Here is a 15,290-nt window from a genome sequence, read left to right on the forward strand (position 1 = left end):
GAGGTGGGGGTGTGGGTAAAAGTCCAGAGATCTCCACCAGGACGGAGGAGGGCAGGGGCCTGAGGACCACAGTGTGGAAGAGTGGAGGACGAGGGAGGGTGCCCGAGGGGTGGTCAGGTACTCCCCCTGGATGTCCAGGGAGGAAAGGCAAGGAGAGGATCATGCGCTTGGCCGCGGGGTCCCGGAGCCCAACGCGTGCGGGTTGGCAGAGCAGGGCGTCCACGCTGCGCGCAACCACCGGGTGGGACCCGAAATATCCCGGGTTGGGACATTGCACGAACGACGCGGGGGTTCCTGGGAAGTTCAGGGTCAAAAGTATTACATGTATTACTATTTTGTGGTTTGTAAACCTTTTGATTCCCACTGCACCGGTGAGGCTGAAAAATACCCTTGGAGCTGGCAGGGCCGGACACGTTGTCCTCCTGTTACCTATTGGGATCGGGACCTCCGCGTCCCCGCGGCTAGGGTAGCCTGAGCCTGGCACCTGGGCACCGCGCACGGGTGCGCTCCAGCGACGCGGGCGCAGGTGGAAGGGAAGCATGATGAGGACAAGGAATGTAGGATGAGAGGGGAGCATGGGGCCTCGAGAGAGGCGCAGCGCACCACCCACCCCGGAGCGGACTGCTCCCGGGGAGGCCATCGGGACAGAGGGGCGCCGGGCGCGACCCCGCAGAGGCGCACACAGACCGGGAGGACCCGGGCGTGCGAGGGGCTGCGCGCGCGCGCCCCCTGCCGCCTCCGGATCGGTCGGCTCCTGGGCGGGGCAGACTCGCGTGCCGGAGTGGGGCCGCCCCTTCGCGGCTGCAGCGGCGCCCGGTCCCCGAGATGCGAGAGCCTGCAGCCGCGCGGCCACAGCTCCCGGCCCGGGCTTCCCCCGCGGGCGCGCCTGAGCCTCGGTGGAGAGCGGCCCTGGTAAGTGCCCTGGGCGGGCTCCGTGGCCCCGCTGCGCGATGGAGGCGCTCCTGGGGAGCCTTCCTGCCACGGGTCCTCCTACCCCATCCTTCCTTGGATCACCCTCCTCCTACCCCATCCCCAATCTCCAGGCTCTGGGGTCCGACGGGCAGCTTCTCACTTAAAAATAAAATCGGGACTTTTGAGGAAAGCCTGTCCACTGCCACGGATCATGGTCCTCAGTTCTCCCCACCAATAGCCCCAGTCCCCACTCCCCCTCCCCCGTGCAGTGAACTGAAGCTCCTGCTTGTGACCCATCTGCCCCAGGGCAGTTGGTTTAATTGCCCTTCAATCTTAGCCCAGTTTCTTTCAGAAATGTTTTGGGCAGATGTTGGGCTTTGAACCCATGCCCTGAGCCCCCACCAGGGCAGCAGGGGGTAGAAGGCTGGGCTGGGGGCCCCAGAGCGGGGGTGGCCCAGCTCGGCCCCTGGCACAGCTCGGCCCCTGCTTCCTGGCATGGAGCACCGGGCTTGGTTCTCACACTTGGGAAGGGCGGAAGGGCCCAAGTTCCAGGAATTCGCTCCCTTTCAGTTAGTGGCACCAAGAAAGTCCCCCCTCCCCCTCCCCAAAGTCTTAGTTTGAGTGGCTGAAAGTCCCAGGTTGTGGATACTTTGTGAGTGACACAGACCCTCAGGGACCTGCCCACCCTGGTATTGCCCCAGTGACCCCGTTGGGAGGGGCTGGTGCTATTCAGGGTCATAGGTCAGAGGCCTTGGGCCATCGGCCCTTGTGCCCTCCTGTTTCCTGGTTGGTTCCAAGGGCTAGGGCTGGAGGTACTTGTCCCCTGGAAGCATCCAGCAGGCCTCCAGCTGTTAGTGCCATCGTGGGGGCGGGGGAGATGGCTTCTGTGGGACCAGCCACGGGCTCTGGTCCTAAGCGTGTGCCCTGGACATCTGTCCCCAGGCTCTGGGGACTTGACAGCTGTGAGCTGGACTTCTCCCCTGGGGGCACTCTGCCGGGGGGCTCTGGCAGAGGTGGCTCCTAAACCTGGCTGGCCTCTGCCCCACGCCAGGCCTGGCTTCTGCAGGCTCCTGGGTGGAAGCCTGTTAGACAGGATGGGGAGACTCTGCGGTGATGTGCAGACCGTCCCACGGGCGGGCAGGTGTGGCCCTGACCAAGGGGGTTCTGCCGTCTCCTGAGGTGGCCGGAAGTCACCCTTTTTTACGGAGCATGAGTTCCAGGCGCTCACTGGTGGAGTTTGGACCCAGATTGTGTGCGGTTTCTATCCAGGCTTGGTCCCAGAGCAATGATGCCCTGTGGAAAGAGGGTGGGGGCGCTGCTGGGTGGGGAGGAATTTTGTTTGTTTTTTGCTTACCTTTATTTTTCTTAAAAGGACGGTTAGTCCTTTTGCCTCTTATAAGGAAAGTTTGTGCAAAAGTTCAGCTTTTTCTGAGACACTATCAGCTCAGAGGTTGGTGGGGGACGAAGGCCCACAGCTGGCTAGTCGGGCTCGGTGCACCTGTTGCTCCCCATATGTGGCACCCAGCCCCCTGCATGCCTCCACCCCTGCTGAAGGACGCTGGCCCTGGGCCGCCTCAGGCTACAAGGATCCTGACCCCAGAGACAGAGAAGGAAGCTGATCCGGGGCTGGGGCCTGCATCCCTCCTCCCAGGGGCACTTCTGTGGGAAGGTTGGTTCAATCCTAGTAGGCTTCATCTTTTTGAGGCGAGTGCACGAATATTTAGTAAAATGAAGGAACTACTGCGTAGTATCCGCCTCCTATGATTTATGATTCCTAGGCTGGGAATTCGGCACAGATCAGACTCCAAGCTGTGTTACTCAACTGGGACTGGGCTGGGGAGATGGTGGAGGGCAACTGTCAGCTCCGATAGCCCCAGTAGAGAGGTACCTAGAGATATATATATCCGTTCTTGGTGCTTTTTTGCCATAACCTGCGTTTTTAGGGTCCTTTGAGCACTGAGCTGGAGATACTGAGGGAGAATGTGGCTTGGGGGGGGGGGGGGCGAGGTAGTGTGCAAGACTGGGGAGGAGTCACACAGAGGAGCCTGGAGCCTGTCTTAGCTCTGCTGTGGGGAGGAGGGTTTTGCATGGAGAGCGAGGGGGTCAGTGCTGCCCTTCCCCGGGTGTTCCCTGGTCCCCTCTCCATCTTCCCGGGTGTCCCCCTACCCCATATCCCTGCTCCGAGGCTCAGGCCCATTTGGGGAATGGTGCTGCTGGGGCTGGTGCAGGTCAGCTGTCCCCTTCGCCTTGGACCTTGAGGGGTGGCTGAGTTGGTTACCGAGTACCCGGTCCCTCTCGGGGTTCAGGGGAACCTCCCTGGCCTGCTCTCCCCCAGGCTGGCTCAGGATTCTCCTGTTTGAGTTGAAAGGCCTGCGGTTCAGATGGGAGGGTCTTGCGTACAGGCGTCCAGCCACCGAGAGCCTGGCCCTGGCACCGGCGAGGCTGAGAAGGCCGGGTCTTCTGAACCATCCACCCACCTTTTCCTGCTCCAGCCTGTGGCCACCTGGACCCTATCCCCGCTCACCCACCACAGCCCGTGGCTCAGGGCTCCCGGTTCCCTCCACAGCACTGTCTCCATCCGCTTAAAACTTGCTTTTGACCTCCAAGCCCCTGCCGCTCCACCGCTCTCCGCTCCCTTCTGAGGAGCTCCCTGCAGGCGTTTCTGTCTCTGGCAGCGATTTCTCCCCTGCCATACCCTTTCTATCTTACCATTCCAGAAATTTTATTTATATTTGAATATAAATTTGTGTTGTACATTTTTTGGAGGTGAAATTCGCATAACATAAAATTAACCATTTAAAAATGTATACCATTCAGTGGCATTTGTTTAGTATATTGCCAAAGTCGTGCAATTACCACCTCTGTCTAATTCCGAAATATTTTCTTCACCCCAAATGGAAACTCTGTCCCCATTAGCACTCACTCCCCAGTCCTCCCTCCAGCCCCTGGCACCCACGAATCTATTTCCTGTCTCTATGGATTTGCCTGTCCTGGACATTTCATATCAGCGGAGTCAATGTGTGCCCTTTCAAGTCTGCCTTCTTTCACATAGCGTCACGTTTTCAAGGTTCACCCATGTTATAGCAACAGAACTTCATTCCTTTTCCGGCCGAGTCCTATTCCACTCTATAGAGAGCACACCTTGTTTATCCGTCCCCCAGATGACGGACATTGGGGGTGCTTCCCCTTTCCGGCTCCTGTGAATACGTGGCCGTGAGCAACTGTGCGCCAGGTTTTCAGTTCTCTTGGACACCCACCTAGGAGTGGGGTTGCTGGGTCATATGGTGACTCTGCGTTTAGCTATTTGAGGAAATGCCACACTGTTGCACAGCAGCCACACCATTTTACATTCCCATTGGCAGTGCACGAAGGTCCCAATTGCTCTACAGCCTCAGCAAGACTGGTTTGATTATAGCCATCCCAGTGGTATGACCGGGTTTGATTTACATTTCCCCAGTGACTGATGGTGCTTAGCATCTTTTCATGTGTTTGTTTACTATTTCTATATTTTCTTTGGAAAAAAACATTTATTAAAATGGTTTGCCCACTTTTAAATTGGATTGTTTGTCTTCTTGTTGTTGAGTTGTAGGAGTTCTTTGTATAGTGTGAATACTAGACCCTTATCAGTTATATGATTGGCAAATGTTTTTTTCCCATTCTGTGGGCTGTGTTTTCACTTTTTTGATAGTGTTCTTTCAAGCACAAGTCTTCATTTTGATGAAGTCCAATTTGTCTATTTTTTTATTTTCTTACTTGTGCTTTTGATAACATCTCTAAGAATCCATTGCCAAATTTAAGGTCATGAAGATGTAGCCCTAGGTTTTCTTCGAGAGTTTTATAGTTTAACTCTTACACTTTGGTCTTTTAACTAATTTTGCTTAATTTTTTAATATGCTGTCAGGTAGGGGTCCATCTTCATTCTCCAGCCTGTGATTTCCAGTTGCCCCAGCACCATTGTGAAAGAGACCGTCCTTTCCCCATCGAATGGCCTTCACACCCTTGTTGAAACTCAATCGACTGCAGTATGCCTATTCATATGGCACATTTTCTCTCTTTTTAGTGCTTTGAAAAGTTATTATGGATCTTTTCACATCTTTTACAAAAGTGGGCACATGTTCAGCCCCCTGGCTGGTGATGTTCACTGGGTCCCAGCCTCTGGCCGTGGTGAGCAGAAACAAGCAGAAAGATCAGAAGCACTAGAACCCGAAGCCCCTCACTTTTGCACGTTGTGCTACAAAGAAGAAATGCCTGAGGGGTGCAGCCCATCCATGCAGACCAGGCAGGGAGGGTGAGTGTGGAGCCTGGAGGCTACCTTCTACCCCATCAGGGGCGCTGTAGGACCCTTACCCCCTACCACTTCCCCTCCCGGCCTTTGTGCTATCCTTGCCACACCCTTGACATTTACATGTGTTATACTACAAACCCATGATACAGTGTTATCATTGTTTTTAAACAGTCGATGATCTTCTAAAGATATTTAATAGCAGGAACAAATCCGTGCTTTGTGTTCCATTCTGTGTTCCATGTTACCATCTGGTATCGGTTTCCTTTGGCCTGAAGACACCCTTTCACATTTCTTCTAGTTGGGTCAGCTGGGTTCTTTCAGCTTTCATATGTCTGAAACAATCTTTATTTCACCTTCATTTTTGAAAGGTATTTTCACAGGGTGTTGAATTCTAGGTCTGAGTGTTTTTTCTCTCCATGCTTTCAGGCCAGTGCCCCACTGTCTTCCAGCACGCATGTTTCTGACGAGGCATCTGCTGTCACTCTCACCTTTGTTTCCCTGCGCAATGACTGTTTTAAAGATTATTCTATTCATAGCTGATTATTTGATTGTCATTGTGCCCAGTGTCATTTTCTTCACGGATGGGCTCTTCATGAGGGATATTGGTCTGTAGTTTTCTCGAAATGTCTTTGCTTTTTGGTATCAGAGTGATACTGAACTTATAAATGAGTTGGCAATTTTTTACTTTATTTTTCATTTTCTGCCAGAGGTTGCAGAGAATTAGTATTATTTATTCCTTAAATTGGTAGAATTTACCAGTGAAACCATTGTTTTCGGAATAGACATAGGACTAAACATGCTATCTATTCTTTTCTTGAGTGAGTTTTGGTAGTTTATGTTTTTCAAGGAATTCGTCTATTTAATCTAAATTGTTGGATTTGTGGGTATAGTATGTGTCTTGGTCAACTCGGGCTCCATAACAAAACACTGTAGACTGGGCAGCTTACACAATAGAAATTTATTTCTCATGGTTCTGGAGGCTGGGAGTCCAACATCCGGGTGCCATCTGATTTGGTTTCCAGTGAGAGCCTCTTATTGGCTTGCAGATGGCCACCTTCACATGGTAAAGAGAGAGTTCTTTTTCTTCTTACCCGGGTAACAGAGCTCCACCTCATGACCCCATTTAACCTTAATGACCTCTTGAAAAGCACTGTCTCCAATATAGTCAAATGGAGGATTAGGGCTTCAACATATGGATTTGGGGTGGGGTGAGGCACAACTAAGTTCATAGCAGTATTCTCTTCTTTTCCTTCTATGTGGGATATGTGGGATCTATAGTGATGTGGGATCTATAGTGTATGTGGGATCTATAGTGATGTCCCTTCTTTCATTCCTGATATTAGTAATTTGTGTGTCTCTGTTCCTTGATCAGTCTGGCTAGAGGTTTATCAATTTTGTTGATCTTTACAAGGCACCAACTTTTGTTTTCATTGATTTTTCTCCATGTTTCTATTTAAATGTCACTGATTTTTTTTCCTCTTTATTATTCCCATCTTTTTGCTTGATTTGGATTTCTTTTATTCTAGTTACTTATAGTGGAAGCTTAGATTACTGATTTGAGACATTTTTTCCTAATATAAATGGTTAATGCTATCAGTTTCCATCAAAGTACTGCTCAGCTTGTAACATACAAAGTGTGATATGTTGTATTTTCATTTAGTCCAAAAGACTTTTAAATTTCTTTGAGACTTTCTCTTTGACCTATGGTTATTGAGACATAGGTTGATTTCCAAATATTTTGGAATTTTTGAAATATTTCCTAGTTTAATTCCATAATTGTCAGCAAATATACTTTATATCATTTCTATTCTTTGAAATTTGTTTTAATTCCCAGAATGTAATCTATCTTGATGAATGCTAGGATGCGTACTCTGCTGTTGTTGGACGGAGTGTTCTGTAAGTTCCAGTTCTTTCATGTCTGTTGTTTGGATGTTCTATATCCTTTTGGTATTGTTTACTCATTGTCTTAATTACTGAGAGAGCAGTGTTGATGAATTATCTTTTTATGTATTTTGAAGCATCCGTGTTGTTAGGTGAGCACACATTTAGGATTGCTGTGTCTTCTTGGAAAACGGAAGCGTCTGTCATCATGTGATATCTCTCTTTGTCCCTGGGAATATCCCTTTTTTGAAGTCTACTTTGTCAGATACTCATGCAGCCACTGCAGCCTCTTTTGATGAGCGTTTGCATTCTGTGTCTTTTTTCATCCATTTACTGTACCTGCTGATGTCTTTATATTTACAGTGTGTTGCGTGTATTTGAAGTGGATCCATGACCCATACCTGATGTTCTCAGGGCACTTTCTGCACAGGGTGGAAGTTCTGTGTTTGAGTCTGCCTCCTCTTCCAGGTCGCAGGCGCTTGAGGCCAGGTGAGGGCCCCTGACCTCCTCTCCATATCTGTGGGCCCAGAACCTGGCACTGAGTGGTCGCTGCACAGGAGTGGTCACATCCGCAGGATGTGAGGCCTCAGACATCCTCACTGTGCAGAAGCCTGAAGTGATTGGCAAGCTGGCCAGCCTCAGGGCACCGATAGTGTGACTGCCCCTCAGGGCCACTGCTTGGATTGGGGCGCCTGTGTCCAGCGGCGCTGGTGGAGACGGGCGGGTTTGGTCAGCTGGGCTTGGTGCCGCTGTGAGCTAGCGGCCAAAGTGGAAGCCCCGCACTGTGGCCTAAGTGACAGATTTTACACAGAAAAGAGGAAGCCTATTGGCCCAGAATTTCAGAGCCATTAGTGGGAGGATGGGAAGAGGAAGAAGACCCACCACAGAGGCCACCGAGAGAGGACATGCAGCCTTGGGCCTGCACGGAGCCCGCACGGAGCCTGCCGCTGTGCCCTGGCTGTGAGTCCTGCTCACGGGGCCACATGGATCTGCTTCTGCGTCCTGAGGGCATTTGTCCACAGTAAGGCTTTCCGAGGGAGGCAGGGGCAAGAGCACAGGGCTGCTCTATGTAGGGGTGCAGTGATGCCAGGCTGGGGAATGGGATGCTGCCCATCCAAGGGGAGATGTTGCCGGGGTGCACTGAGCGAGAGGAGGCACGGGCAGCGCAGGCTTGTGCTGGAAGTGCCGTGGGCCATCTTGCTCAAGTGGCGATGGAGGTGTTGGGACCCCCGTACAGGGGATGCAGGGCAGCATGACACCTCGATCCCGGCACAGGGGCCTAAGCTGACCCTGCTGCCTTTGGTGGTACGGGGAGTCAGGTGGGCCCTGGGGCCTCTTCAACATGACCAACCTGGTGCTCCCTTCTTTTCCAGGCCCAAGATGATCCCGCCGGGGGAGTGCCTGTACGCAGGGAGGAAGAGAAGGAAGCCCATCCAGAAACAGTAACGTATTACCTTCTTTGTCCGCTGGTTGTCACTGATGAAGGGGGACGGTGTGTGCACTTTCGCTGGCAAAGTGAATTCCAGGAGAGGTTTTGGTCACGCCTCCCTGAGGGATGGAGGGACCTGCGGAGGCCTGGCAGGGCGTGCACCCTGGCCCGGCAGCAGGAGGCCGCCGCTGCCCTCCTGTGGGTGGCCACTGATGTAGAGCCTGCTGCAGCTTCTCTCTGGCTTCGATGAAGGGGCGGTGAGGGCCCAGTGACGCTTATTTGGCCAGCAGCCCACATGGAGGGCTGCGATGTCACCCCTGTCAGTGGTGACACACAACCCCCTCTGGGCCCTGGTGACCCCCTGTCCTCAGTTAGGACCCACCCAGGGCTCCTTGGAGAGCCTCACCTCAGATGGAAGGAGTGGGGGGCTCATCCTCCCTGCCTGGGGCTTCCGGAACCCCCGCCACAGGTGGGTCCAGGCCCCCTTCCACCACATCACCCCTGCTCACAGTCCCTGGGCCTGCCTGTGGCTGGCCCCGTGGAGCCTGGGCCACAGAGGTGTGAGGCCTGTGGTAGCTGCGGGAATAACAGGGCTTAGGGGATGCCCTGCTGGGGGTCAGCAGAGAGTGGCATCCCAGTGGCCCACAGGCTACCTCTGCTCCTCCAACAGGGGTCCTGCAGGTGTCCACCATCGGCTGGGGCTCTGTGTGAGTGTAATACAGCTGTGTGTGTGTGCAATACAGCTGTGTGAGAGTGTGTGCGTAATACTGCTGTGTGTAAAACAGCTGTGTGTGTGCGATATGGCTATGTGAGTGTGTGTGTAATACAGCTGTGTGTGCATGTGTATAATACGGTTCTGAGTGACTGTGTATGTGCATGGACTGTGTGTGGGTGCACACCTTCAGCAGTCTGTGTGGGTCTGTGTTCTTTGACCGCCCCCTGGCCTCCGGCAGCTGCAGGATTCTGTGTGAGGTTCTCAGCAGTGTGGCTCCGCAGCCCCAAGGAGAGGCAGCAAAGGCCTGTGAGGCTGGGCTTTGGCAAGTAGATTTGCCACCTGAGTCTGTCGTGTGGCCGCTGTGGCCTCGGGGCACCACAGGCCTTGGGCGGGGTGGGTGCCAGGAGCACAGGCTGGCGTGGTCTGCAGGGGAAGGCGGCCGGAGGATGGAGAGATGCGCACCTGGGTGAGGGCAAGGCAGAAGGCGCAGACTCGTGCCTCCTGGCGGCATCCCTGGGGCAGTAGCAGGTTATTAGCGTGCAAGAAGGTAAATCAAGGCCCAGCCCAACATGCACACTCATGCCTAACGTGGGACTGCTCAGTCATCGGTGTGGGCGTCTGTGACCCTGACAGGTCACCAAACTGCCCCCCATTCAAGATGTGCCGCTTCCCCAGCCGGGGCACATGGTGTGGTTCAGACTTTGGTATTTGTATGCTTTAGTCACAAGTGAGGTTTACTGCGTTGATAACTTTTGCTCATTTTTCTATTAAGTTGTTAATGTTTCTGTGCTTCTTGATCCTTAGGAACTTGTATATCAGGGAGACTAATTCTTGAGTGTGTTTCAAATACTTTGCCCCAGTTTTAATTTAGTTATGGTGTTCTTTGCCATGCAGAAAAATTTAATTTTTATGACGTTGAATGCATTAATCTTTTCCTTTGTGGTTAATTTTACATCATCATTAGAAATGTTTCATGTTTACAAGAGAATTTTGCAAATATTTCTTCTCAACTTTTATGGATTCCTTTAAAAAAGTTTGAGTGCTGTTCTTAACACTGTTATTGAATAACCAGTCCTTTCCTCACTGATGTAAGCGGCATCGAGCATTTTAGACTCGCATTCAAGAAGCTCATGGGGAGCAGCTGGGTGTGTGCATGCGTGCCGAGCATCTCCACAGGGACACGTTCCAGGAAACTGGGGGCCAGACGACTTCTGTTTTTGATGTTTGAATGCGGGGCACCCGAGCCCACAGCCCCTCCTTAAGTGTGAGCTACATCCCTGCATTCCAGCTGTGGCCCCGGCCTCCTTGCCAGGCCAGAGGGCTGTGGGGCTTTGGTCTGGCCCTGCCCTCTGGGGTGGGTGATGGGTGATGGGTCTGTGGGTGCTCATCTTTCTCCGGGAAGGTGTGGGTGAGAAAGTCGTGGAGCATGCGGTGGACAGAGGAGACAGCATTTGCCTGGACTCACGAGTGTCTGGCTCCTGGGCAGAACCTGCTCCTCAGAGGCTTCCTCGGGGCTGGACGCAGAGAGTGGACCTGGGTGCTGTCAGGTCCCGAGGGCTTCTGGGAGCAGCGGGGTGACACTTTGAGCTCAAGGGGGAGTGAGCAGTGGGCCTTCCTTCTGTTGTCTGCATTTTTCATCTTTATTGGGCTGTAACTGAAGTACCTTTGACTGCATGGATTTAAAGTGCACCGTCCAGCCCTAGCTGGTTTGGCTCAGTGGATAGAGCGTCCGCCTGAGGACTGAAGGGTCCTGGGTTCAATTCCCATCAAGGGCACATGCTGGGTTGTGGGTTCGATCCCCAGTAGGGGGCATGCAGGAGGCAGCCAATCAATGATTCTCATCATTGATGTTTCTATCTCTCCCTCTCCCTTCCCACTCTGAAATCAATAAAAAAAATATTAAAAAGTAAATTTTAAAGTGCACTGTCCGATCGGTTTTGACCTACGTAAACACCCGTGAAAACATCACCAAAACCAAGGTCACAGACACGCCTGTCACTCCCAGAGTCTCCCTGTCATTCCTTCCTGTACCTCGTCCCGGCAGCCTGATGCCTCTTTCCCGCAGACTGGTCTGCATTTCTGGAGGTTTCTATAGAGGTAATCACACGCTCCTTCCCTGGGCAGACGACTTTGAGATTCCTCCATGGTTTCTGCATCAGTGTGGTGCCCCAGATGGGAACCCCACGTCTGCTGATTTACGTGCAGATGGACACCCGGGCTGGTCCCAGTGTGGGGCCTTTGCGACTGAAGCTGCTGCGAACGTTAAACGTGTGTGTGGGTCTTGGTGTGGATGTGCTTTTATTTCCCTTGAATGAATACCTAGGAGTGGAATCGCTGAGTCATATAGGGGGTGAGTGTTTAGCTTCTTAGGAAACCACCAAACTGTTTCCGAAGCAGTTGCACTGTTTACATCTCGGTGGCAGTCCTGGCTGCTCTGCCCTCTGTCCCCGCCTGGGACACCGTCCCCTTGGCGTCAGCCATTCCGCCAGGTGCTGTGGTGCTCACCCTGCCTCTCCCCAGGGACTGCGGGTGGGGAGGACCTATCCGGTGCTTATTCGCCGGCCACACACCTTCTCTGGTGAAGTGTCTGCTTAAATAATGGGCCTGTCTTACCGGGTTGTCTTTTCACTGAGTTGTAGCCCTTCTTTACGTGTTCTGGATACAAGCTCTTGTGAATATCATTTTTCCTATCTAGGGTTTCCCTTTTGATCTTTGTAAGGGTGACTTTCAAAAGACATTTAAGCATTGTTAATGAAGGTCAATTCATCAATTTTTTTCTTTTATGACTTTGTGTGTGTGTTCTAAAAGTCTGGGACCACCCCAAGGTCATTGAGATTTTCTCATGTATTTTCTTGTAAAGTTATACTGTGGGTGGTAGATTCAGGTCTGTGATCCATTTTGAGTTAATTGTGGGGTGTAGAGTGAGGTAAGGGTTGATGTTCACTTGTTTTCATGGATGTCCAGTTAATCAGCACCATTTATTAAAAGGACTTTTCTTTCCCTATGAAATTGCCTTAGTATCTTTATCAAATGAATTGCCCAAATATATGTGCGTCTGTTGCTAGACTGTTTTGTTCCATTATGTTTCTATCTTGTCTCTAATATCAAATCATCTGGAATATCGTAGCTTTAGAGAAGACTTAAAGTCAATAGGATAAGTCCTCCAACCTCGTTCCTCTTTTTTAATGGGTTGTTCTAGGTCCTTTTCATTTCTATGCAAATTTAGAAACAACTTATCAATTTCTGTAGAAAGGCCTGTTGGAATTTTGATTGCATCACATTGAATCTATAGATCAGCTTAGGGGAGCATTGCCACCTTAACAATATAGAGTCTTCTAATCTATGAACATGGTATTTCTTTTCAGTTACTTAGGTCTTTTAAATCTTTTCTCAGCAATATTTTATGGTTTCAGTTTAGGTGTCTGGGATGTCTTTGCTAGATTTATTCTAAGAAGTTCACATTTTTGGTGTCACTGCTTCCTTTGTAACTCTCCTTCCATCTGAGCTGGCCGGGGCTCCTCCTGCACTGTTCCTAAGCTGGGGGTGCAGGGTCCCTTGGCCCCCCCCGCTTTCTGCTGAGTCTCTGTCCTAGGGGATTGGAGCATCCTCCACATGTCCCTTACCCCATCTGTTCTCACCCACTTGGATGTGGGATGGGCAGGTCCTGGCCCTTGGACCTGGGGTGGGGTGGAGGAACTGCATCAGGGGCAGCCAGGTGTTCTGAAGGAACAGAGTGATGATTGCCAAGCTCTTCAGATACCTGTTTCTTCAGCCTGACCCCCAGGTGCCCCATGGAGGTGGGGGTGGGGGTGGGAGAATAGTCATTCTCAGCTCATTCTCAGATACATGCTCTCTGGGGAGACAGGTGGGCAACTGCTCCCCCAGGTCTACACCGAGGTGAGATTTGAGCCTGGGCTTCCTGCCCATTACCTGGCATCTCTCCTCTTCTCTGACCCCACACCTGCCCGTGATGCTGCCCTATCTCTGGGGTCACCTTAGGGGTCTTTTACTGACAGTGTGGGCCTCTTCTCTGGCCAGCAAGTGCCAGTCCACATTGGAGACTGCTCGATCTATCCCCAGGTCTCTGTGTACTTACATTGTGGCTACTGGTGTGAGTAACTTTGGGGTAGGGGCCTTATTAAGACAAGAAAGAAAGAAAGAAAGAAAGAAAGAAAAGAAAGAAAGAAAGAAAGAAAGAAAGAAAGAAAGAAAGAAAGAAAGAAAGAAAGAAAGAAAGAAGAAAGGAAGGAAGGAAGGAAGGAAGGAAGGAAGGAAGGAAGGAAAAGAGAGAGAGAGAAAGAGAGAGAGAGAGAAAGAAAGAGAGAAAGGAAGGATGGAAGGAAGGAAGGAAAGAAGGAAGGGGAAGGAAGGGCAGAAAATGAAAAGATAACCAAAGATATAGGAGAAAATATTTAAAAATTATATATCTACTAAGGGACTTATATGTAGAATATATAAAGACTGCCTATAACTCAACAATAAAAAGACAAATAACCCAATTAAAAACGGGCAAAGGAATTGAATAGACATTTCCCAAAGTGGATACACAAATTGCCAACAAACACATGAACAGATGCTCAACATTACTGCTCACTAAGGGCAAGCAAACCAAAGCACACTGAGGTACTACTTCACACCCATGAGAATGTCTGTTAGAATAAAACGGAACATCACAAGTGTGGGCATGATGTGGAACAGCCGAGACCCTCCTGCTGGGAATGTGAAGTGGTGTGGCCCTCGTGGGAACAGTTTGGAAGTTTTTCAAAAAGTTGATCATAGAATTACATATCAAGCCAGTTACTCCACTGCTGGGTTTGTGCCCAAGGAACTGAGCACACATGTGAGAACTGGGACACGGATGTCTGTGCGGCATAGTCACCATACCCACCAGCGGGAGTGACTCAGATGTGCCTGGGCTGGCGAGGGGATAAACTAAGCGTGGCAAATCCATGCGGAGGAACATTATTCAGCCTTAAAAAGAACAAAGTTCTGATAAATGCTACACCACGGATGACTCTTAAATGCATGATGTTCAGTGAAAGAAGCCAGACACGAAGTCTCACATTGTATGGTTCCATTTATGTGAAATGTCCCAAGCAGGCAGATGCTTAGAGAGGGAGAGCAGATGGCAGTTAAGTCCGCTAGTTTAACGTTGTATGAATTATATCTCAACCAAAAAAGTGGCTCTGGGTTTGGGGCTGCAGGTCCTGCTGTGGGTCTTGTGGCCGAGGCCCTCAGACACACAGGGGACAGCTTTGTAGACAGAACAAAGAGGACAGATTGTTTAAGGCCCACTTTCCATGTGCTTACAAGTGAACACACTTAGGAAAATAGGAACTTCTGGACAAGAGACTCCAGCCCCTAGAGGCAGCGAGAGCCCAGGGCCGGGGGGGAGGGGGTCAGCCCTGGAGCCAGCGCCCCTCCCAGCAGCCTTAGCTGCCATTTAGGGGCAGAAGGTTTCCTGTGGCAGATTTAGGAAGAACAAGGGGGAGAAGCTGTTCTGTGAGGTGGGAAATAGGGTCAGAAGAAGGGCACTGTCATCCTGGGGACCAGAAGGGCAGATGAGGGAGGTCACTGTGAGGCAGGTGGGGGTCTGGGGTGAGGGAGGGTGCACAAAGGACCCCCCCTGAGGGGCCAGCTGGTCTATTGCGGGGCAAGGGGAGAAAGCGGCCAGGGCCCTGCCCACCTGCACGGAGGCACAGCCCTTGACTTCAGGCCTTAGAGGGGTAGGTGGACAGCGCACGGTGCCCAGGGTCCTCCGTTATCCTCCCCTCACTCCCTTTCAGCCCTGCTGTGTAGAGGAGAAACGGAGGCCCAGAGAGGCCACTTGCACCTGGACTGCAGGGCCAGGAATCCAGGTCCGAAGAAGGCCATGTGTTCAGACACAGGAATTACTGAAAGAGGCTGAGCGGATACAGCCTAGAGCTAGCTGCCTTTCTCCCACTTCGGGGAAAGTTAGCACAGAGAGGTCAAGAACCATGCTGGAGTCACACAGCTTGCGCCGAGCCACGTTCTCAGGCTACCTGCTCTTCATCTCTCTGTTCCTTCCCTCCCCGTAATGAGATAGA

General features: G+C 51.4%; 1 protein-coding gene across 1 annotated transcript in view; it reads left to right on the forward strand.

Annotated features, from left to right (window-relative positions):
• Nucleotides 1-787: 787 nt before the first annotated feature.
• The window catches only part of AHRR (aryl hydrocarbon receptor repressor), a 74,950-nt gene continuing 60,447 nt past the window's right edge, over nucleotides 788-15,290 (forward strand). Inside the window, exons 1-2 of the mRNA XM_079760337.1 lie at nucleotides 788-912; nucleotides 8,452-8,520. Coding sequence (XP_079616463.1) covers nucleotides 8,459-8,520 — 62 coding nt within the window. The 5' untranslated portion in view covers nucleotides 788-912; nucleotides 8,452-8,458. The remainder of the gene's footprint in view (nucleotides 913-8,451; nucleotides 8,521-15,290) is intronic.

This window comes from Cnephaeus nilssonii (genome assembly GCF_951640355.1).
Source record: "Cnephaeus nilssonii genome assembly, chromosome: 2".
Lineage (NCBI taxonomy): Eukaryota > Metazoa > Chordata > Mammalia > Chiroptera > Vespertilionidae > Cnephaeus > Cnephaeus nilssonii.